The sequence below is a fragment of the Anabrus simplex genome, chromosome 2 (genome assembly GCF_040414725.1).
Source record: "Anabrus simplex isolate iqAnaSimp1 chromosome 2, ASM4041472v1, whole genome shotgun sequence".
Taxonomy (NCBI): domain Eukaryota; kingdom Metazoa; phylum Arthropoda; class Insecta; order Orthoptera; family Tettigoniidae; genus Anabrus; species Anabrus simplex.
This window is the reverse complement of record NC_090266.1, coordinates 319,123,834-319,149,938: the sequence shown is the minus strand read 5'-3', so window position 1 is coordinate 319,149,938 and position 26,105 is coordinate 319,123,834. Positions and strand designations below refer to the sequence as shown.

Below are 26,105 nucleotides of genomic sequence, written 5' to 3'. Positions count from 1 at the left end.
AAAGATGTTCACCATCAGAATGTTGTCCAGCAGGGTATGGAAGTGGTGGTATACAATATCTAATCACTAGATTGCATGCCAAAAATCTGGATTAAATTCCAAACTTCTCTGCAGGAGGGCATGACGTTGTTGATGGTGATTCGTCCGTCGGATGGACTGTTCAGCCTTGAGAAGATCGCTTGATGCTATTTGACAGGAGTAGGCTATGTGCTGGCACCGGGTTTCAGCCTCTTCCTACTATCATATATCACACATCATTCATTTCATCTCATTAACTCTTCTGATGAGGTTGACATCAGGACGGCATCCGGTCATAGAAACTCGCCATGACAGATTCATCTCGTCTTATACCTGACCCTGTAGAGAAACGGGACAAGGGTTGGACAGACAGACAAACAAACTGTAATCATATAACAAACTTGATTCCATTCAACGCTATCAGTTTGGACGCTGGCAGGATTAATTTTGGTTATTTCACAGTTCAGTTTAACTGTCAATGATGGGAGATAATGAATCCATTAGGTTACTTTAATAAAATGTATATAAGCAGGTCCATCTGTTGTAAATTTTATCATATTTATTAACACAGAAATATTACTAGGTTCAAGTTCATTTAATCTTGCCCGTGGAAGAACTAATGTAAGACCATTCTGCCATCACCTATCAAATGCAGATGTATCATTTTGTATATTTGAATCTCAAATCTCAAAACAATGATCAACAATAGTTGGTAACGCGACCAAAACTCTTATTTTATTTCACGAACAATGATAAAGGTTGGTCCATTTTAATTGTTTATATATTATCCTTACTAAATGGTCTTGCTGACATGCTGAAAAGTAAAACATTAGATATGTAAAATCTTCACACCCTATGTTGCATTAAAAGTGGACTGTATAAAAAATCATTACCACGAGGCATGGCTTATATTAACTTAAATACTTTACTCTTGATAGTTGAAACCCATTATAAGTTTATAAGTAGCACACATATTTTGATCATATTAATTACAGAGAATTAAGGCTTGTTCTACTTGTGATGTCAAAGATGAAGACAGCATTTTATCTCTCAACAGTCCGTGTACAAGACGCCATACTGACAGGAGGCGGAAGCAACAGAGTTCAATGAAACTAAATCGTAAAGTTTTGCCAACATTGAAGTATACAATGATTAAGAAACATAAAAATCAAGCAATAAACACAAGTAAAATATTTAACACCCTACATTCCTTTATTGTATATATCTGTATATTTAGGGGTACACGCGTATTTATGTGTTTAAAAAAAATTATCAGTTAAGCATTGTGATTGAAGACAGAAAATATTGTTTAGTCAGATAAAATATGTGTAAGCAGGTATATTTATTGTAAACAAGGTAAACACAATGTTGGTTAATTATGCTTATAACATCTTAAGGAAAGTTCATATTATCAACACGTAAGAAAGTAGAGATTAATTAATTTGCTCACTCCATTATTTAAATTCTCTGCAAAACTGTCATTAATGATTAATTTTGTTCATATGACATTATCTTCAATAAAAGTTAAGGTGTGGCTGTTCCAGTCAACATAGTGAATTAAATTTCAATATTCTAAACACAGCTCTAGAAGATAATAAAATCAATTGGTTATTGTTATAGAACAATCAGGAAGGATACATGTGTACTGTACATATAAAAACAACTTATTGATCATTTTTTATGCAATATTTATTTATTTAATTAATTGATTTATTTAATTTATTTAATTAATTAATTAATTAATTAAAAATAAAAGACCATGCATCTTGGTAGGTGTGCTAGTTACCAACTGATGAGCACAAATTGGCCCATTGGGGTGAAAAGCTGGCAACAGGAATGAGTTAACTGGAAAATTTATTATGTCCAATAATGAACCAGTTATATAGGTATGATAAATCTACTCATTCGGGACAAATATTTCAAGTTCCCTATGGAAATGGATTTCTGTAACATGCCATTTAGTTGAGCAGCTCATCTCCTTAATCCCAAGTCTTCCCAGCCTAACGTTTGTAACACTGCTCTTTTGTTTGAAATCATCATGAATAAATCATGCTGCTTTCCTTTGGATCATTTCCAGTTGTGGTACAGGTAGTCCTGGTGAGGGTCACAAACATACTCCAATTGGGGTTATACCAGAGACCTATATGCCCTTTCATTTACTTCTATAAACAACCCCTCATTACCCTCATAACCATGTGAAGAGATGCATACCGTATACTTCCTTTACAAACTCATTAATGTGATTACCCTAATGGAGATCATTCCTTATATTTTTAACGGCGAGTGGCCTCCAGAACGGCGTGGTGTAGGTCTTTCGAATTGACTCGGCATCGGCGACCTGTGCATCTATGAAGATGGGGCCCTACCTATGTGCCATCTGTACAGACATCTGTGTGTGCACACTAGGTTGACTATTTCTTTGTCTGGTGAGCTTAAGTGGCACATTCTCCAAGCCATCAGATCTTTCTTGAAAGCCTGAATGTCAACGGGCCATCATCTGAAATAACAGGTCCTCCTTGCTACTGGCTTTTTGGAGACCTACATGACATACCTTTCTGTTTGCACTATATATCGCCTCAATCTTAATCCGTGCATACTGCTCACTGTCAGTAAACATTAGTTTTTGGTGGTCTACATTCACGCCATACCTTAACAACTTCACATTCTTCTGACTGCATGCACTGCACTAGTGTTTCTGAGTGCGTTGAAGAGCTACATCTTTCCCTTAGATATGCTGGGAACTGCAACGCCCCTCTCTTGTCCATAAGCAAGGTGGTGACTTAGTTCTCACTTCTTTCTTTCCAACCCTCGTTTATATATGGATTTCTGTTTGAAAAAATGGAGTCTATGACAGTTATGTGACATCGTCACTGGCGTCTCCCCAATGCAGCTGCATTTTCAATCCCGGCTAATGCAAGTAGAATTACTGAAATGAACAGTCATGGTTCGATTCCACGCAACTGGCTATGACCACTATATCAACAGTCATGTCAAACTACAAGCTTGCTTTTGTTTGCAAGAAAATAAATTGTTTTAAGGTGGTTGAAAATGACATCACACAGTTTAAAGGCACCTGGATGTGAAAAACTGGCCCATTTTGAAGGTTTATATCTAAGAAATTACTTGTTCAAAACTACCAAATTTGACTTGCCTTTTACAACAACTAGGGTGAAATACATGTTTAATATAAACAATCTGCCTCCCATAGTTCATCAACAGGGAAGCAAATAGCAACAAATCTATCTATCCTGACTGACCAACCGACTATCGCCAAGCCAAAACTACTGGACATAAAGAAATCAAATTTTGAGGATACATTTATATTACAATGTAGGTGCTCACTAAGGGAGGATATTCCATTGCTAATGGGGTGAAAAGGTGGGGGTGAATTTTAAAAATGGGTGTATCTATCTCAAAAACTTAACAATTTAAAGACGTGAAAATTGGTATTTGGAATCCTCTTTAAATATCCTGGTAACGAGGGTGAAAAAAAGGTGAAAAAGGGGTTGAATACCTTATATGAGGATAGTTAAATCTCAAAAAACTGAAGATGTTACAGTCATAAAAACTGGCATTTGGAATCTCCTCGAAAAATAAGGAAACACATTTTTTTTTAACATGAGTGACAAAGGGAGTGAATTTTTAAAATGAGTATATCTACAATATATCTCAAAAATGTAACTTGTTACAAATGTGGAAATTGGTATTTGGAATCTCCTGTAAAAGGAAAGGAGCACCATAATTTATTTTCTGAAAATCCACTGAAGGGGAAGTGTTAAGGGGGATGAATTTTTTTTTTTTGCTAGTTGCTTTACGTCGCACGGACACAGATAGGTCTTATGACGATGATGGGGCAGGAAAGGCCTACGAATGGGAAGGAAGCGGCCGTGGCCTTAATTAAGGTACAGCCCCAGCATTTGCCTGGTGTGAAAATGGGAAACCACGGAAAACCATCTTCAGGGCTGCCGACAGTGGGGTTCGAACCCACTATCTCCCGGATGCGAGCTCACAGCTGCGTGCTCCTAACTGCACGGCCAACTCGCCCGGTGGTGAATTTTTTAAAATGAGCATATCTACAGTATATCTCAAAAACATAGCATATCTTTTAACAATAAAGCAATATGTACTTTTTGTTGCAAAAAAACACTTAAGGGGTTGAAATTTGTATTTGGAATCACCTTTAAAAATAAACACCTATTATTTTGTTTTCGGAAAATCCAATTTAGGGGAGGGGGGATAAATGAATTAAAAATGATTTGAATTCCTTTTTTGAGGATACTACAGTAGAGTCTCGTTAATCCGAACTAATTGGGACCGGAGTCTGTTCGGATTACGAAATTTTCGGATTAACCGGAGAATATTTTCTAATAATAATGTTATTCTTTTTACGTCCCGCTAATTACTTGTACGGTTTCCGGATACGCCGAGGTGCCGGTATTTTCTCCCCCAGTTCTTCTTTACACGAGGCTGACGTATTTGAGCACCTTCAAATAACACCGGAATGAGCCAGGATCGAACTCGCCAAGTTGGGGTCAAAAGGCCAGCGCCTCAACCGTCTGAAGAAACTAGTTTCTACAATACAGTACAGTACACACTGTAATTTGAAATGTCCATTCTTTAGCAGTACATTAATAAAATACTGTATAAAATTACAGGAGGGTAGTTAAGAACCCGTAGAGGAGAAAACGGCTATGAAAATGACATTAGCGAGTGGATGGAAGTTGACTGTCATAAATTAAAAACAGACCAAGAAATTATAGCTATGGTGGAGAAAGAATCTGGAGTTGATGAGGAACAGAGTGACGACGAAGAAGACCACAATGAACAGCTAGTGTCACATTCAGATTCCGCGGCCGCCTTAGAACTTTCCGTACGCTATGTCGAGCAACACTCCGCTGCTACGTCCATTGATGTGATGTTTATGAGACGCTGGTTTAACACTGCATCTTCAAGTAGGTTCCAGTCACTACGGCAAAAGAAACTAACAGACTTTTTAAAGATAAACCACCAGTGATTGATGGTTTATGATGTGTAATTATGTTTACATTAAGATATTCTAATAAATTATGACTATTAAAATGCAACTAAATCTTCATTCTATAATATATTCTTTCATTTCAATAAGTATAACTTAAAAAAATGAATATTACAGTTCAGATTAACCGGACTTTCGGATTAACGGGGTTCGGATTAACGGGACTCTAGTGTATAACGAAAACGAAAGATGTTATGGACAAGAAAATTGGTATTTGGAATCTCCTTTATAAATATAGACACGTATTTTGTGGCAGGAGTGGGACAGGGTGCGGGTGGAATCAACTTAGGGGGGCGTAAAAGGAGTTGAATTCTTTTTATGAGGATACAAACCTGAGGAACTAGGAAATGCCTCTATGGTCCTAGTTACAATGATGGGGAAATCCAGGCATTCACCTCCCCGTGGTAGAGAGGGGGCAACGAATGTATGTAATGACAATGTTATTACATACAAGCAGCTAACGAATGATAGGACCGAGTGTCTTCCGGTATAAGGAGATCCCTCTGCCAAGTGCCTCTCTTCGTAGGGTGGATGAGCGGGTGGAGGTTCCGGGAACCCTATTGCCCATGGGGTGAGAAATTGCCCCTAAAGGGGGATGAACCTACTTGTTTTGGTCAAGGGCATTGGGATGCCGAAGGCAATGGGAAACCACTGCATTATTATCCCTCGTAATGCAACCATGCAATTGTCTCTACTTCAGCAAATGATTACTGATCATGAGTATTGGAACTCAAGATCCGGCAGGGGAAGACAGACTTGCAAGGCTTCCCATGTGTCAGTAAGTGAAATCCTTGCAAAGGACAGAAAAAACAGATGAGAATCGCAACGTGGAATGTCAGAACACTAATGATACCCGGGAAGTTAGAAGAGGTAAAAAGAGTGATGGAAGTTAATAATATTGATATTTTAGGACTTTGTGAAACACGATGGCAAGGAAATGGTGATTTCATTAGTGATGCATTTAGGATCATCTGTAGCGGAGGAACAATACCTGGTCAATATGGTGTGGAACTAATTCTTGGGAAGAACTGGGCAAAGAATATTGAGAACACCTATCATGTAAACGACAGAATACTTACTGATGGTGAGGATCAAAGCAAAACCTAGGGCTATGACCATTATACAATTGTACTTTCCAACATCGAACAGTAATGAAGATGAGGTTGAAGAGCTGTATGAGTGTCTTGATGAGCTACTAAAACTAATTGATGACAAGGAAAATCTGGTGATTATGGGAGATTTCAATGCTGTGGTTGGTTCAAAACCAGACAGAATGGGAATAGGGAAATTTGGACTGGGAAAGAGAAACAGCTGAAGTGAAAGGCTACTAGATTTTTGTGAAAAGTATGATATGGTAATAACTAACACCATGATTGAAGTGCCTGTGATTTCATATTAGTTAAAGCTAGGTATAGAAATCAAATCAAATCGAGCCACAGGTATCCTGGCGCTGAAGTGGACAGTGATCACACACTTGTGATGGCAAAGTGCAATTTCAGACTTAAAAAGATAATCAGAAGGAAGAAAGTCAGATGGGATTTAAACAGATTGCAAAACAAATTAAACAGAAATATGCAGAGGATACAAATGCACTCATGGAATATAATTGTGAGATGGACTGGGAAATGATGAAACAAGGAATCTCTGAGATAGCACATAGAACTTTAGGGAATAGAAGACTAGAGCCAAGAAAGCCATGGATTACTGAAGAGATATTAGACCACATTCAGAAACGAAACCAGTACAAGAAGATAAACACAGCATTAAGCAAAGATCAGTACAGAAAAACAAAGAATCTCATTATGACAAAATGTAGGGAGGCAAAAGAAGTATGGATGAAGGAAATTACGCAGACTATAGAGAGTGATATAATAGGAGGAAGAACAGATAGAGCATATGGCATGATCAAATCACTCCAGTATGAACCCAAAACTAGAAGTTCAGTTATAAAGGATAATAATGGGCAGCTACTTATTGATAGTGAAGATATCGTAGAACGCTGGAAGGAATATCTTGAAGACCTGTACTGGGATGAAGAAGTAATGGCAATTCCAGACTATCTTGAACCTGAACAGATCGTGGAAGAAGTCAATATAGGCCCAATAATCACATGGGAAGAATTTGACCTAGCAAGAAAACAATTAAATGACAAGAAAACAACCAGACTGGACGACATACCAGCAGAACTTCTCAAGGGAATAGGAGAAAGAATGAAACAACAACTGTATAATATCATTGCAAGATGCCATTACAATGGCAAAATTCCTGGAGACTTTACTAAAAGTAGGACAGTTACCTCACCACAGATAGGAAATGCTACTGACTGTTCCAACTATAGAACACTAACACTGCTATCACACGCATCCAAAATACTGCTTAGTGTAATTAAGAACAGGATTAAAAAGAAAATTGAACAATATACATCGCAGGGTCAGTTTGGTTTTACAACAGGGAAGGGAACAAGAGAAGCTCTTCTAGCATTAAGAACTATTCTAGAAAGTAGACTGAGTGTTAACAGGGAAACATACATTGCATTTGTGGATATAGAGAAAGCCTTTGACAAAGTAAACTGGAAACAACTCTTTAGGAACATGAAGAATATAGGACTGGATTGGAGGGACAGAAGACTCATTTTACTCCTGTACAAAAATCAAAGCACAACAATAGAAATCAATGATAATGTTAAGACAGCATCCATTAGAAGGGGAGTGAGACAAGGTTGTGTGCTATCTCTATTTTTGTTCAACATGTTCATTGAGGAGGCCATATCAAAACTTAAGCAAAAAACCAAAGGAATTAAAATTAACCGACAACTAATCCACTGTATAAGGTTTGCCGATGACATTGCATTAATTGCAGATTCAGAGAGGGAAATGAGTAAAATGCTACGAGTTTTAACATCAACACTACAAGAATCAAGATTGAAACTCAACACTTCGAAAACAAAAGTATTAGTTATCAAGAAATCAACTGAGGAAATACCAATATACTTTAAGGAAGGTGATGAAAATATACAAGTCAATTTTGCTACTTGGGAAGCATTATCACTCAGGACAACAGGTGCACCACAGAAATCAGGAGGAGGATTGCTCTAGCTAAACAAGCCTTCAGTAACAAGAAACAGCTTTTGACAAGCAGGAACATTAACATTAAAGTTAGGAAAGAATTTGCCAAAATGTTTGTGTGGAGTGTTTTGTTGTATGGGTACTAAACATGGGTCTTAGCAAAACAGGATATAAAACGCCTGAAAGCAATGGAAATGTGGTTATGGAGGAGGATGTTGAATATTAGTTGGACAGAGAAAAAGTCAAACAATAGGGTCCTTAAGGAGATAGACAAAACAAGAGAATTGATCAACACTATAGAAAAGAGTAAAACTAAATTCCTTGGCCATACACTTCAACATAACACATTTCTCACGACTCTGCTGGAAGGAAAAGTTCTGGGTAAGAAGGGAAGAGGAAGGCCGAGGAAGAAGTATCTGGATTCCGTGATGGACAGGCTGAATTTGTAAACAATATTTTGACCTGAAAAGCTCAGCAGAGGAGAGACAAATGTGGTTGCAGCGACAAGGTCTTGCCTTTAGGATATGAATGAACAAATAAGAAGTGGACTTAAAACAATAGACCCCTAAGGGGGTTTTGACTTGGGGGGAGGGGGTGAGGAATGATGACAAATATATGCATTTATATGAAACCATTTGAATTATGAAGTTAAAATTTCAAATGATATCCTAGGTGTTAAATAACAGAAGGTTTGAAACAAATTTAAGCCTAGGAGAGTTGAATGAGGGTTAAGATCTGAAAACAAATGTGTTCATTCCTTCCTCCGAAATGGTTTAACGTATGAAGACAAAATTCCAAATAGTGGTATATATTTTAAATCCTAGGTGTGAAATAGGAAATATTTTTTAACGTTCCACCCCTAAAGTGTTAAATGAGGTTAGCTCTGAAAGCAAAATTATTCATCCCTCCAAAACCGTTTGACATACAAAGTTGTAATTTTATGGGAAGGGCCTTCTTTTATGTCCTATGTGTAAAATATCGTATACTTAAAAATCTTTCTCCCCTAAGGGATTTAGGTGGTGGTTGACACTCAGAAACACAATATTCGTTCTTCCGAAACCGTTTCAGGCACTTTTTTTTTAAATGAAGGGTGGTCTTCTATGGCCTAGATGTTAATAAATATTTAAAAACATTCACCCCTTACTAAAGTATTCATTCCTCCAAAACTGTTCAACGTACAAAATGGAAATTTCACAGGTTGGTCGCTTTTACATCCTAGAAGTTAAATAAGATAGTGTTTAAAACATTCAAATTCTTCCGTATGGAGTTCAAATGAATGTTTGTTCAGAAAATAAATAATCATTTATTTGACGTACGAACTGAGGGCGTATTTTACAGGCTCAGCTGACAGTGGACTCTCCAAAATGTAAAACTATGAATAATAACTTTCAGTTTAAAACCAGAGCGAAGCACGGGTATCTTGCTAGTTACATATATAAATTCAAATTTCACTAGTACCTACAATAAAGACTTAAAGTGTATCCAAAAATTATTTTACTATATTAAAATGGGGTCTCAAAAAGAATGTATTTTTCCTCAAAAATTTTGAAGCAGTTTGTGCCATACTATGTATATTTTAGAGAAAAATATACTTTTTGTTACTCTTCCTTATAGTTCTTAGGCAATTAAATAAATGTACGAGTGTGATAAGTTCCTGAGAAAAATGTACCTCAAGGTTAAAAAATACCACTTTTGGAAATTTAGCTGGCCCTACATCGAAGAGGTAGTGTTCCTGCCTCTTACCCGGAGGTCCCAGGTTCGATTCCCAAACAGGTCAGGGATTTTTACCTGGATCTGAGGGCCAGTTCAAGGGCCACTCAGCCTACTTGATTACACAATTGAGGAGCTATCTGATAATGAGATAGCGACCCTGTTCTAGAAAGCCAACAAGAACAGCCTAGAGGATTTGTTGTGCCGACCGCGTGATACCTCGTAATCTGCAGGCCTTTTTGGCTGAGCAGCAGTCGCTTGGTAGCCCCGTGGTGCTGTTGCGCTGTGAGGTATGGTTTTTTTTTTTTTTGAAATTCATTGTTAGCCAGCTGTTGACAAGGAGTCATATTTAAATAGCCATTTAAAATACCGGTACACTTTTATTGCAGAAACGTACACATATATTTTTGGATTCAGGAATAGACCTACTCTATTCAAAGAAGTGGAAAACCAAAATATGAATATTTGATAAGTTTTCATGTCCAGGTGCCCTTAATGCCACTGGTTCACAATTATTTACTGTATGCTACATGTGCATGTACACGCATAGTTAGTGAAATGGCCTAATTTCCAGCTTCAGCCCACAGCCATAACCTGAAAGACCTGAAGTATTAACCAGTATAAAAATGAAATACAGTAAACTCTCAAGTATTCGTGTGTGGGTTGTCCGTGCACCTTAAAGAATATTTTAAAATAAAAAATATAATATTTACATTATTTTTCATCCGCTTGTGAGCTAAGTTTTCTGGTTTGAGTTCTTGAGAAAGGTAGCTTCTAAGACAGTAATGCACAATCCTCTACATACCGGTATGTGACAATAGGGTACCATATACATTGTAATCAGTCTGCCTGCACTGTGAAAACAGGAAACAAGCTCAGTTTTCTGTTGTTAATCAGTGTGTAAGTGTCAATGAAAAAAAGTGCAGAGAAGTTTGTAAAAGTGATAGTGGAAAAAGAAAATAAAGTGTTAACGTTAACACAAAAATGAGAATTACTGGTAATTGAAAGGTATGACGAAGGGGAAACTGTTGCAAAACTAAGTGCTGATTATGTGATTGGGGAACAGACTGTTTAGACCATAAAATTTTTTTTTTTTAAAAACAGTCATTGCAGGATTTTGTAAGAGACTGGGATTCCAATTCTGGACAGTTACATGGAAAAGTATGACAAAATCCTCATTCAGGGAGTTGCTCCTTTGTGATGGCTTAGCCAAAAATGAACAGATGGTGTCATTGTTTCCTTTACAGGTGTGATGTTTGCCAAAAAGGCTCAATTTATTTGTGAAGCTGGAGGGTTACAGGAGGCATTTAATGCCTCAGCCGGTTGGCTAACCAGATTCAAACAATGTTACAGAATTCATGAACTTGCTGTGCAAGGAGAATGCCTCAGTTCAACTGTTGCAGCAGCTAATTCCTTCCAGGAAGAGTATCAGAATTTGTTTGAAAAGGGAACTTCACATCAGACCAAATATGCAATGGAAACAAAATTGATTTGTTTGCATTGAAAGTATCTATCAACCAGAACCCTCGTTTTTAAGAACGAGGTTCATGCTCCTGGACATAAGTCTTGTAAAGAGCACATTACAATTTTGTGCACTGGCAATGCTTCTGGAAATCATAAATTGAGACTATTAGTGATAGGAAAAGAAGAAGAAAATCATTTAAAGGTACCGAAGCTAAGGTTCTCCCTGTCCATTATTACAACCAAAAAGGAGCACGGATGGATAGTGACATTTTTAAAAATTGGTTTCCACGTAATGCTGTTCTAGTGCTTGATAATGCCCCTTCACATCCCAATGAGAGCATTCTCATATCTGATGGTGGACTCATCATAACTAAATTTTTACCTCCCAACTTGACTGCCAATGGACTAGTGCTTAACTGAATCACTAAAATGATGCTGCTGGGCTAGTCTGCTGAGAATGCTACTTGATGAAAATGAATTGGTGGCACTCTGGAAAAATTAAAAATTTTAGATGTCATACATCTGATTTCTAATGCCTGCAGGGATGTCAAGCCACATACACTGGTTTAGTCATGGAGGAAAATTCTTCCAGATATAGAAGCAAGTGATTTTCAAGGTTTTACTGATGAAGAAATAACAACAACACAAGAATGTGGCAAGTGGCTTAAATGGGTTTGAAGATGCTGTTGAGGAAAACCTGAATTAATGCCTGAAAATGGATGCATATGAACCCAGCTTCCACTACAGGAGTGATGCTGAAATTGTGACTGCTGCAACGTAGCAGAACAAAGAAAAGGACAGTGTACGTGAAAGTGTGGGTGAAGACAGTGACTTTGTCAGTCATAGCACTGCCTTGCAATATGTTGATACTCTTTCTAGATTGTATGGGCCTGTACAGTGATATTGCTGCAAGAAAAATTCATAGTGCCATGGGAGAAAGTGCCAGCTCCTCTCAGAAGCAGGCCAACATCACAGACTATTTTAAGAAATGAGTAGGTACAATTATGTTAATGTGATCTAACCTAGCAGTACACTGGATAGAGTTTCAAACCAAAAATACATGCTTGATAGGAGGCGGTTTATATGTAGTTACTAGTTACAGTCTTACAAAACATAAAATATAATATTCCCAATTATTTGTGTTTATCAATTATTTGTGCGCCTTCTCTGTCCCACTAACCTGGATAATCAAGAGTCTACTGTACGTCATTTCCTGATGAGATATTAATACATTTCAGTGACATAAAATCTCTGGAGTACAACCATTTGAAATATGAATCTTAGGATTCTGTAAATGACTTCATTTCAGTACTAGTACATACATATGTTATACCATACTTTTTGTGAGAAAAAGTAGGTTAATAAAACTGAAAGTAAAATACAGTAAGAAAGACCCATAAACATCATATGTAGATTCCTCTTATTCCTAATCAAAATCTCATCACATTAGACTATTCACATTGTTTGGTTTCCTTTTTTATATAAAATGCTGATTCTTTCCTAAGAGTTCAAGATACCACCATTTTATAATTTATAACTGTTTTTGTTCTATGTTAAAAAATGAGTATGTCTCGTGAAGAGAAGATAACTGAAAGTTTATTTTGAACCATTTCTTTCAGTGGATGTCTGGATTGGTAACTTTCCTGTTCCCTGGGCTGAAGCCAGGTTTGCGGGCAGTTTATCTTCCAGTTCATGTTTTCTTTGGACTTATGGGTTTCGTTTGTTCACTGGTTGCTGCATTATTAGGACTGCTGGAGAAAGCACATTGGGCTGTGTAAGTATTTACAATATGTATATGTAGTATTGCAGTAGAATGCAGCGATGTAGTTTAATATAATAACACCATTATATATACTTTACACTCAACACAAGTACAATAACACTTAAAATATGTCTGTCTGTTAGGTCATCAGCCCAGAGGCTGGTTGGATCTTCAAATAGCACCACCAAAGGTTATGCGGTTATAAGGAAACCGCAAAAACCAATGGCAGCACCAAAATGAGGCGTACTAGGCAAGACGAGGAGTGAGGTAGTTTGCCATTGCTTTCCTCACTGGGTCAGAAAGTGCTATTGCAGCACGACTGACCCTATGAGCAACACCTTTCATAACACTCAGATGCACTAGTTGTGCTCTGAATGTCATTACTCAGCATCTGTGAAACAGTATCAGTATGGTACAACATAGCTCGCTACATTAACAACTATCTCCACTCATTCTACTAAACCATAATTGATCTGCCAACACAGTATCAATAACACAACTCTGTAAAAACTCACTGCCAATCTGCTACCTTGTGGTATCAAAACAGCTGAACTATGATAACAACATCAACTGATTTACATCTCTGTACAACTCAACTCTACTTCTCTCAACATATATATAATGGCTATGATTCTAGACAATTCTGCTTTCTTACTGCATAGTATTATTACACGATGCCTGGAAGATTCTATGATAACATTGGAATTTCCTTTTCAAGTACCTGTTCTAGAGTTGTCTTTGAACGAGTTTGTCACCATGGCACATAACCTGCAGATATCTACAAATATCTAACATGTCCTCGGTACATGAAGATTCCAGAGCTCATTTACATTAACACACACACACAACTGAGGGTTTTCTTGAGCAACTTGGGAAACACGGATGGTTATTTACAAGTTGTAAATATGATGTAACCTTAACCTAACTTCCCTTGCGTACACATAATTATATGCTGAAGTTTCCTGAATGACCTTGAATACTTCAAGGGTAATTTATAACCAATAAATGTATCTTAACCTATAATACATGAGTTATATACACATGATTAAACTTAAATATATAACCTAGTCTATAATACATGTAAAATTGTTTTCATTTATACACGTAACCTAACGTGCGTCTGTCATCCCTAGTATAACTTAAAACAACTTTTCATTTCTTGTCAACACTTGTAGGGTGTAAGATTAATCTTGGTTCAGTGTCTTCATCCCTCGTGGCTCCTGGGTCCAGTTCTGCCTCTGGTTCGGTAAGCTCAGTTTCCTCCTCATCATGATGAAGTTGCTCGGTGTCTGGAATTGTTGGTGCGACACTGTCATCTGGCTCCATTCCAGCTGAAACAGATTCCCTTGCTACATCTGGCTCACCATGTTCTCATAGAGGTTGTTTCACCTCTCCTAGCTCTGATGCATAGACCTTGATTGGAGAGGTATTCCTCAGCAGGTACACCCCATGAACCAGCTGTTTGTCCACTTCGACAAGTCTGATCCCCTTTGGTGCGTGACCTGCATGGAATCCATCAATCTTGTTACTGACTGGGTGATGACACTGTAGTACCTGTTGGCCTGGTAAGACGACCTGGTCTTTCAGTATCTAGAGCCTTGGCCTGGGCAAGTGTTCTCTTCTCAGCCAACGCACACTTCCTCTGGATGTCCTGATGCTGGTTGTGTTGCCATTCGGTGGGAGAGACTGCTGTGACATCTTGAACAGAAGAGGGGAATTTCTGAATCTCCCAGTCACCAATACAAAGTAGTTCACTTCCATGGAAGAGCTCTGTTTGGGAGTAACAGTGACATGGATGATACGTCATCGTAAGGCGAAGAGTGATTGCGGTACTTGACGGTCCCACTGTGTTTTTTTATTACAATTGGTTTTACGTCCCACTGACACAGTTAGGTCTTATGGCAATGACAGGATAGGAAAGGCGTAGGAGTGAGAAGGAAGCGGCCGTGGCCTTAATTAAGGTACAGCCCCAGCATTTGGCTGGTGTGAAAATGGGAAACCACGGAAAACCGTATTCAGGGCTGCCGACAGTAGGGCTCAAACCCATTGTCTCCTGGATGCAAGCCCACAATTGCGTGCCCCTAACTGCATGGCCATCTCACCCGGTGTTTGTGCTCTTTGTCCACCAGATGAATCCGTAGGATCCGTTTTACTCTTTATTCCATTGTTCCATCGAGTTGGCCCTCAGGCTGTATGTAGGGATCGTCTATTATTCCACACCCTAATTGTTCATCACCTGCTGCCACTTCTTCGACAAGAACTGGCTCCCGTTGTCTGACAGGATGCATGTGGATAGCCATAGAGGCTTAATACCTCATCCTGAAGAAGTCTAGTGGTCCATCCCGTTGTTGCTTCATATATAAGGAAGGCTTCTACTCATCTGGTGAAGAGGTCAGTGACTACCAGAAGTCCTGTCTTAACCCTTGGTGTTCTAGGGTATGAGTTCATCAGGTCCAGGGCATTCTGGTCATCAACCCCAAAGACTGGAGTCTGCCTTCCCGTTGGTCACCTTGGTACAGGCACAAATATAGCACCCCTGGATGTAGATCATGATATCCTTCTACATATTGACCCAAAAGAACCGTTCATGGATGGCTTGGAATGTTTCTTCTCTCCCTGAATGGCCGGCTTCTGTACCGTCATGGAACTTCTCTGGGATGACCGTTGAGTGTGACCTGGAAACAACTACCACAGGCATGTCATAGAGATGTGATTTGTATGTTAAATGATCTCCTTCCACACAGAAGTTCTTATAAAACATCTTGAATTTCTTCAGAATGAGGTGACTATCTGAACTATATGCATCAACCCCACAGGGTTTGTCTTGTTCTTGCCATTTTCTCAGGGTTTCCAAATCAAAGTCTTTTTGGATAACTATATGGACAGGTTCGTTAGTTAGAGTTTCCCTTTCCTTAGGATGTTCCCTCTTGACAATAGCACTTGCTGTTCCTGGTTCCATTCTTAATTAGTAGAGCCAGAACATGACCTACATCAAAATCAAATTCCGCCAGTAGCAAGGCCCATCATATCAGTGTAGATTTAGAGCTCGGAACTCAGTTTAACCACTTCAGTGGTGCATAATTGATGTATAATTTAAATTTTCTTCCCTCTAAGTACCCTCTGAATTTTCCTACATCCCACACCACAGCCAAGTTTTTTTTCTCGGTGGTGCAGTAATGTTATTCTATGGTGGACAGTTTTCCACTGGCATACTTGATGATGTCTCTTCCGCCGCCATTCTTCTCACGGAATAACACTGCTCCTAAACGTAAGTGCTAGTGTGAGTTTGCTGACTCATTTTCCATTGGGGATAAGGATGAGCTAGACTGGGGGTGCTGCATATAGCTGTCTTGATTTCTTGAAATGCAGACTCTTCCTTGTTGGTCCATCGGAATAGTCAGTTGTTACGTAGCAAGTCCGTGAATGGAGCTGCCTTCTCTTCAAGACAAGATTTTCAATGGAGTAATCACATAAATGGGATTGTAAATAAAGGGTACAGATCTCTGCACATGATTATGAGGGTGTTTAAGGGTTGTAGTAAGGATGTAAAGGAGAGGGCATACAAGTCTCTGGTAAGACCCCAACTAGAGTATGGTTCCAGTGTATGGGACCCTCACCAGGATTACTTGATTCAAGAATGGAAAAGAATCCAAAGAAAAGCAGCTCGATTTGTTCTGGGCAATTTCTGACAAAAGAGTAGCGTTACAAAAATGTTGCAAAGTTTCGGCTGTGAAGACTTGGGAGAAAAAATGTACTCATTCGGAACAAATATGTCAAGTTCCCTATGGGAATCAACATCTATATCAACATACCACTTAGTCAAGCAGCTCGTCTCTTTTCTCCCAAGTCTTCCCAGCCCAAACTTTGCAACATTTTTGCAACACTACTTTTTTCACTTTACAATGGCGAAAAATGAGGGTATCCTCCTATTCAATACATCATATATTCCGTCATTAGATGGAGCAAACAAATTCAGACATGTTTCAGCTCGCTTGAGCCATCTTCAGTGAAAAAAATTAGGGGGTTGGAATAATTTACATAATATAAGTTGAAAAAATGCTAAAAAACATAATGAAAGAGTAAACAAAAAAACAAAAGAGAGCTTAGACGGAAAACAAAATTAGCACAAATATACACTATTTACATCAATATGCAGAGCAAAAAACTTACTGAGACAAAATTCAGTGAAGCAGGTGTTAATTTGAAATAATAATTGATACTAAAAACTGCGTTAACCTAAGAAACAAGGGAATGAGAAAACAAATGATGCAGATGGAAACAAATAATAGTAGCTACTGTAATTATCTGAGTTCTGTTTTCTAGAAACATCGCCACCTATTCAGTCACTCTTTTGTCATGTCCAATTGCACTCATTTTTGCCAGTATTCTCCCATGATCTACCCTATCAAATGCCTTAGATAGCTCAATCGCGATACAATCCAATTCCCTTGTTTCTTAGGTTAACGCAGTTTTTAGTATCAATTATTATTTCAAATTAACACCTGCTTCACTGAATTTTGTCTCAGTGAGTTTTTTGCTCTGCATATTGATGTAAATAGTGTATATTTGTGCTAATTTTGTTTTCCGTCTAAGCTCTCTTTTGTTTACTCTTTCGTTATGTTTTTTAGCATTTTTTCAACTTATATTATGTAAATTATTCCAACCCCCTAATTTTTTTCACTGAAGATGGCTCAAGCGAGCCGAAACATGTCTGAATTTGTTTGCTCCATCTAATGACGGAATATATGATGTATTGAATAGGAGGATACCCTCATTTTTCGCCATTGTAAAGTGAAAACCGTCAATACGGAATGATTCTAATATCTTGTAACTACTTTTTTGTCGGAAATTACCCAGAACAAATCAAGCTGCTTTTCTTTGGATTTTTTCCAGTTCTTTAATCAGGTAATCCTGTTAAGGGTCCCATACACTGGAACCATACTCTAGTTGGGGTCTTACCAGAGATTTATATGCCCTCTCCTTTATATTCTTACTACAACCCCTAAACACCCTCATAACCATGTGCAGAGATCTGTATCCTTTATTTACAATGCCATTTATGTGATTACCCCAATGAAGATCTTTCCTTATATTAACACCTAGATACTTACAATGATCCCCAAAAGGGACTTTCACCCCATCAACGCAGTAATTAAAACTGAGAGGACTTTTCCTGTTTGTGAAACAAACTGACTTTTAACCCCGTTTATCAACATACCATTGCCTGCTGTCCATCTCACAACATTAACGAAGCCACGTTGCAGTTGCTCACAATCTTGTGACTTATTTATTACTCTATACAGAATAACATCATCTGCAAAAGCCTTACCACTGATTCCACTTGTTTACTCATATCATTTATATATATAAGGAAACATAAAGGTCCAATAATACTGCCTTGAGGAATTCCCCTCTTAATTATTACAGGGACAGATAAAGCTTTTTTCCTACTGTAATTATCTGAGTTCTGTTTTCTAGAAACATAGCCACCTATTCAGTCACTCTTTTGTCATGTCCAATTGCACTCATTTTTGCCAGTATTCTCCCATGATCTACCCTATCAAATGCCTTAGATAGCTCAATCGCGATACAATCCAATTGACCTCCTGAATCCAGGATATCTGCTATATCTTGTTGGAATCCTGCAAGTTGAGCTTCAGTGGATTAACCTTTCCTAAACCCAAACTGCCTTCTATCAAACCAGTTATTAATTTTGCAAACATGTCTAATATAATCAGAAAGAATGCTTTCCCAAAGCTTACATGCAATGGATGTCAAACTGACTGGCCTGTAATTTTCAGCCTTATGTCTATCACCCTTTCCTTTATATACAGGGGATAAACCTAGTGCTGTCACATGGGGTTAACAATACAGCATTATTAGCAAGTTTACTTGACCCCTGTTCAAGGATCGTAACATTTTTCAAGTAAGTACCGGCAATTGTACTGTACATGTTACACCATTTTCCGAGGTACTCTCGTGCAAAATGCCATATTTCTAATACTGGCAATATTTATTTACTTCAGGCATAGCAATGCTGCTTGTGAAAAATTGAGAGTGTTCCAGACGCGCACTCACAAACCCAACTTACGGCTAGTACGGCCTGTAGCAATGAGGTGGAACAGCAACTTCTAATATTAGTACACAGTTTGTTTAAAGTGTTCCATAGTGCATAACACATAGTTGGACTAGAACTGCTTGCAAACAGTATCTAAAAGTTGTGAAGTGCTGTTCATTGTGCAATTATCAGTATCACTATTATCTATGTAATAGTAAATTTGAAATAATATAAAAACCAAACTGGTATTTAGAGATTATTTTTAAAATGATTTGTGTGAACTTCATAGCAAAATCTGCCTAATGTAAAATCAAAATATAAATCAATTCATTACAATTAATCTCATGAAACATATAGTAATTAGAGAATGAAAGTAATACAAATAATAACAAAATAGAAAGCAATTCCAATATTAACGATTATTCCACTATACATTTTTCTCAAAACTCTAAAATATACATTTGGCAGGTTTTGCAGTGGAGCCCTCAATTGTTCTCCAGTTATGCCAACAGATGCTTCAGAATATCAATGGTACTGCTGGCTTCCACATCTACACTGATAGTTTCTATACCAGTTGTGATCTGGTAGAGGAACTACTGAAATGAGGGTTTCACATAACAGGAACAGTGAATACAAACAGGAAAGAATTGCCAACTCAAATGAAATCAACGGCTTTGGAGAAGATGAAGAAGCATGATGTTGTGGCATTTAGGAAGGAGGATAAAATGGTTGCTCTTTCGTGGAAGGACTAAAGGATTGTGTCAATGTTGAGTACATGGTACAGAATCAGCATGCAGCAATACACACCTAAAAGTAGGAAGGATGTTGATCCTATTCTGAAGCCTGTAATGATTTGTGATTACAATGACTATATGGGAGGAGTGGACATAACTGACCACTATACGTCAGCACATAATTTGGGGAGAAAATCTCACAAATGGTGGCATAAACTTTTCTTCTGGTTGCTGGAAGTCTGTGTGGTGAACAGCTTCTTATTATTCAACATGAAGAGGAAATCACAGCAGCAGACGCCACTGAGGCGAAGGCAATACAGGAGAGAACTGGTACGAGAGTTGGTTGGTGATGTCCGTAACTGAAATGTCAACAAGAGGGGACGACCATCAACCAGTAATGAAGAAGAACGGCTGAATGGGAAGTCTCACTTCATACATTCAAACACCACTATACGTCAGCACATAATTTTGGGAGAAAATCTTACAAATGATGGCATAAACTTTTCTTCTGGTTGCTGGATATCTGTGTGGTGAACAGCTTCTTATTATTCAACATGGAGAGGAAACCACAACAGCAGAAGCCACTGAGGCGAAGGCAATACAGGAAAGAACTGGTACGAGAGTTGGTTGGTGATGTCCGTAACTGAAATGTCAACAAGAGAGAACGACCATCAACCAGTAATGAAGAAGAACGCTTGAATGGGAAGTCTCACTTAATACATTCAAACACCAAGGGAAATTCCAAAGATTGTGCAGTGTGCAGCAACAGGCAGAAAAAGGGTGGTAGACGAGAGTGTATTTTTGCAACACCTGCACCAAGAAAAGTGGACTTCATCCTGGAATTTGCTTTGAGAAGTACCACACGGAGAAGAAATATAAGTAGGAAAGGGACAAACTGTCTGTTTAACTACATGTTTAGTGCTTATGGTGTTTATCTAGATTGATAAATTAATTCATAATGTTGTGAGTCAGACTTATCTTCATTATACCTTCATTGTAAATATACAGCTTTTTTGAAGAAAAAATAAGACTAGTGCAGGACTACACAAGATAAAATGTGCCTGCTAAGGGTTAAAAGAAGTAGATGAACATTGTTACTTGGGTAATGGAATGACTAATGATGGCAGATGTAAGGAGGACATAAAATGCAGATTAGCACAAGCAAGGAAGGCCTTTCTTAAGAAAAGAAATTTGCTCACTTCGAACATTGATATGGACGTTTTTGAAGACTTGTCTGGAGTGTGGCATTGTATGGAAGTGAAAAATGGAAGATAAGTAGCTCAGAAAGAATGAGAATAGAAGCTTTTGAAATGTGGTTTTACAGAAGAATGCTGAAGGTGAGATGAATAGATTGAATTACGAATGAAGAGGTACTAAATCAAATTGGTGAGATGATAACAATTTGGCTAAGTTTTACAAGAAGAAGAGATAGAATGATAGGACACTAGGACACACCTTAAAATACCCAGGACTTGTTCAGTTGGCTTTTGAGGGAAGTGTAGGTGAATATGACAAACAGATTAGAGTACTGTAGATGTAGGTGGAGTGGTTATGTAGAAATGAAAAGGTTAGCACAGGATAGGGTAGGATAGAGTTCTGCATCAAACCAGTCTGTGGACAGATGACCCAAACAACAACAACAACGATGACAACAACTTACTATGATTAAAGATCATGTTGCCCCTCTGCTATACTTTTTTTTTTTAATTATCCGAGTGATCTTCAAGATAATTTAAACTATACTCGTTTACTATCGTTCTAATTATGGGCATGGGCTCCATGATGCATTTCCTTGAGTTTCTGATTGATGAATAATTATATACATCCTTGGAGCTCTCCCATAAAAATGTGTTGCCTGAGGGGTTATCTTTAAATTTGATCACCCACCATTCTAGCAATGTTGGTTTGCCCACTTTCTGATTATTATTCTCTCTAATTCTCAGTGGCATATTCAAACTTCAATCAATTTTCCTAGCCTATCACATACTTGAGTTTTCCCATGCCTGTTCATGTGAAGACCCATTTCAGTTGTAGAAAAGAAAAAGAAAACAGCAGATTTCTAGTATTTGAGGACATCTATCAGATGTTCCTCAGCAGATCATTATTCACTCAAGGCTCGCTCCCACCTAGTGGAATCGAATCGTACCGCTCAGCCAAATTTTCCACTCGACCACTCACATCTAGCGGAACAGAATCGAACAGGATTCTACCGGAAACTACAGGCTTGCAATGGACGGTCTGATAGAACATGTGAGGAGGCGGAAAATTACGAGAGATCGGAGAAGATTCTGAGTGCATGAAATGAGCAAGAGAGCCAAACAGAGAGTATTCAAACTTATTTGAATGTTTATTGCACGATGAAGCTGTCTCGATGGTAGGCCTACTTCAGAGTTACTGTACTGCAATTTCAACAACTATTTCAGATAGTAGAATTTAACAGAAAAATTAAATTTACAGGAGGAAATGCTACCTCAGATGCAGTGGGAGCCCACGATCATTTTTAAAACTACTTTAATGCAGTAGATTGCATCCCATGGCAGGATGAAATCATTAATCGAGGTTGCCTCAACATTATATTTTATTTTTTTACAATTTCCTTTACATCACACCGACACAGATAAGTCTTATGACGACGATGGCATAGGAAAGGGCTGGGACCGTGGCCTTAATTAAGGTGCAGGCCCAGCATTTGCCTGGTTTGAAAATGGAGAAACCATGGAAAACCATCTTCAGGGCTGCCGACAGTGGGTTAACCCACTATCTCCTGAATGAAAACTCACACCTATGCGACCCTAACCGCATGGCCAACTCTCTGTAACATTAATTAAAGACCTTGAAGTGTAGTTATTGTCCACAGCAGAGCAACTTTTTATACAGTAGCCTACTGTTTGTTAGGACCACATATACAACAGTTTGAAACCTACGGAATGCCACTTACGAAATCGTTCACTGCAAATATAATAAACACTTAAAGATACATCCCATGTGAGATGTGATGTCAAGTATTGTACTGATATACTGTATGTGGACTTCAACATAACATGATTTTGTGATGAAATCAACAAAAATTATGAAATAAATTGTGTATAGAAACAAAATTGAATATTCTAATAAGTTTGGTTTTTCATAGCCTTGCTTATTTCCTCCCAGGCATTAGGTATTTTTTTACATTGTTGCAGTAATGCTCGTGGGTCATGTAGGAAAGAAAATTATATTTCTGAACTAAACTGATAAGTTTTTCCGTATCTAATATTAATAAGTTAAATAAACTATCACAAAACAGAACGTTCTCGACCGTACCCAAGAAACAGCTGACTTTCCAGCTGAAGGTGATACACATTTGCCGCCAAATGGTCGTCCGATAGATCTCGACCCGACCATCTACGAAGTTGCACGAATCTTGATAATTCTGTTTGATTCTGCTCTGCCAATTGAAAAATATTCTTGGCAGAGAATCCTGTTCCGTTCGGTTAGATTCGATTCGACTCGTGGGGATCGCCATCTCTATCTCCCATTTAAACACATGTTAAAAAGAAATTCTGTTCTGTTCGATTCAATTCCATTCCACTAGGTGGTAGCGGGCCTTCAGTGTCCACACAAGCTTGTAGTTTTACATGGAATCTGAACCACAGGGATGTGACTTTTCATTTCAAAAATTCTGCATGTACGGGCAGGGATTCAAACCGTGGCTGAAATGGTGAGATGCCTAGGAGTGTGTCACTTGGCTATCAGTGTACCAAAAAATAATTAATAACCATGCAGAGAAAGAAACCATTCCTTGCTAGTTCTCAGTATCTTCTACCATATATTCCTCAAATTATTTGTTACATTTCCTGCAATCTTGTTCACTTCACCCTCAGTTATTACAACACAAATTGTTTTATTTGTGTGTTTCTTCAAGTGTTCACTAGAAGGAACAGTTGAAGCTCCAATCTCCATACTGTCATTCTACATTCTTACTCATCTACATAAACTCTATGACAAATGTTAATGTAAGACTGTTCTTATTTTGCACTAAAATTCACCATGTTTCTTTAACAACAGTTGGATTTAAGTATAATTTCTAAGCTGACTGATTGATTGAGTCAGTGATTGATGGATTGACTGACAAATTAATTGAATGCATGAAGAATTGAACAGAAAAGCTCTTGTATGTCATAACACTGAAATTTCTATCTTGTAGGAAAGATTATAAAGACCTGCCACCTGAAGGACTGCTAGTCAACTTCATTGGTGTCATTCTGATGGTGTTTGGCAGTCTTGTGGTTTATCTTGTGACGGAGCCCCAGTTCAAGCGCCATCCTCGTCCTGAAGATGAAATTCTTTTGACTGGAAACCTGGAGTGAAAGATCTGTTAGAGTAATTTGTGTCTAGTATTAGTCTTGAGAGCTGACTGGTGCTTGTTACTTAAAAAACTTATTTGCAGTACCCCTGACTGAATTCATTTTACCACAACATTTGTTATAACTTTATTTTCTGTAATAAATGTGTTGTATGACTTCATTTTTCTCTTTTCTCTTTTACCTGTCTTTACTGTATAAAGCGTTGAAGAATTTCAGTTTAGGTAAGGCATGTCTGATCTTTTTTGATGGGTCATGTGATTTAATTTATTAAACTGTATTGAAAGGCAGCAGCTGGGAGAACTTGTCTGAATATTGAGCTCGACTGATTTTAATGATTATGTAAATGACTCTTTTTTTTATTTATTCAATTTGTGGTTTGATTTTTGAGAGCATCACTTAAGATAAAAGTGAATTTTAAAATGTTCAGGGAAACCTTTTAATGGCATAACCCATATAATTTAGTCATGAAGTAGTTGTTTACTCAAGAAGTCCAGTTCCCAAGGTATTCAAAACCATTCAATGATTCATCAAGTACTGTTGTCATGAAGTAAATAGTGCATTATGTTTTGTTTCATATGTGTAATAAACCACCTTAAAGTTAGTTTATATAACAAGTAACGTAATGTAAACTCGTGCCCTCGTCCTGAGGTGGTGCAGCTCTTTCCAGGCACACCCCCAATGAAGGTGAGCTGCATGTACTATTTTAACCATATATTAGCCCTCCTGCCATTCTTAAATTTCTGGCAGTACTGGGAATCAAACCCAGGCCCCCGAAGACGGCAGCTAATAGTGCTAACCGTTATGCTATGGAGGCAGACAATATAACAAGTAACATGATAACATCGACTGTTCTCAATATGAGTAGCACTGCAGGTTAAGTAACAGACTTAAATGTAGACTTACCTAGTTACATACACACAAGGAAAGGCAATGGAAAACCACGCCGGTGATTTCCTTTTGAAGCAAACCTATCATGGACTTGCTTAAGGTTAACAAATCTGGAAGTAAATAAATGCAGTTCCTCAGTTGGATCATAGAGGGGGAAGATGACGATACACAGCTGCACATGAGAGGATATTAATATACTGAAAAGAATTAAGGAAAGTTGGAAAACTACAGGTCCTAGAAAGAGAAAGGATTAGAATGACACCATATTTGAGTACAAACCTATTTTTGATGGAATATTTCTAGTATGTTTCAACATCAGACCTGCTGAAAAATTTAGTCGAAGTGTAAGCCCAAAAATTGACAGCAGACAATGATAATGAAGTAGAGAATTTCAACAAGTTATTGAGGCAATGCTTTGAATCTATACATTACAAGGAAATCTCCATAATTCAACAATATTTAATGGTAAAGTCAGAAAAGATAACTCACCAACAGATATAAAGGGTTGTTTTGGTTGAGGCATAAAATTAATGTTGATTTAGCCAAAAAAATAAGTTCATTGCTACTAATACTTGTTTCGAACACCATCCACGGAGACTTTATACCTGGATATCTCCCAGAGGTACATATCACATATCACAACCAAACAGACTACTGTCTGATTAATTCAACGTGGAAATGATCAGTTAAAAACATCAGGACATATCCTAGAACCAATTGTGGCAGTGATTATCAGCTTTCATGCCTTGACCTCAAAATGAAAATGTCTAAATGCAAGAAGGTACTCATTAAGGCAAGGAGGTTGGGAGGAAAAAGAGAAACAGAAATTTCTAGCAATCAAATTCAAGCAAATTTCCAGCATTGTAAAACAGCAAATAAAAGCATTGAACAAAATTATGATTCTTTTATGAAAAAAAAAGTAACAATGGTTTTATGGCTGAAACCATTCAAGTCATTGAAGAGAGAAGAATGCTGAAAATGGGAAGAACAAGAAGGTGGACATTCTTTACATGATATTGCAGAAGTTC

The 26,105-nt window shown here is 37.8% G+C and overlaps 1 protein-coding gene across 8 annotated transcripts in view; it reads left to right on the top strand.

Moving 5' to 3' along the window:
• The window catches only part of LOC136864094 (transmembrane ascorbate-dependent reductase CYB561), a 403,629-nt gene extending 379,282 nt beyond the window's left edge, over positions 1–24,347 (top strand). For all 8 annotated transcript variants that reach the window (XM_068225782.1, XM_068225783.1, XM_067140660.2 and 5 more), the window contains 2 exons: positions 12,912–13,066; positions 24,030–24,347. In XM_068225782.1, coding sequence (XP_068081883.1) covers positions 12,912–13,066; positions 24,030–24,192 — 318 coding nt within the window. In that variant the 3' untranslated portion in view covers positions 24,193–24,347. The remainder of the gene's footprint in view (positions 1–12,911; positions 13,067–24,029) is intronic.
• The last annotated feature ends 1,758 nt before the right edge of the window (positions 24,348–26,105 follow it).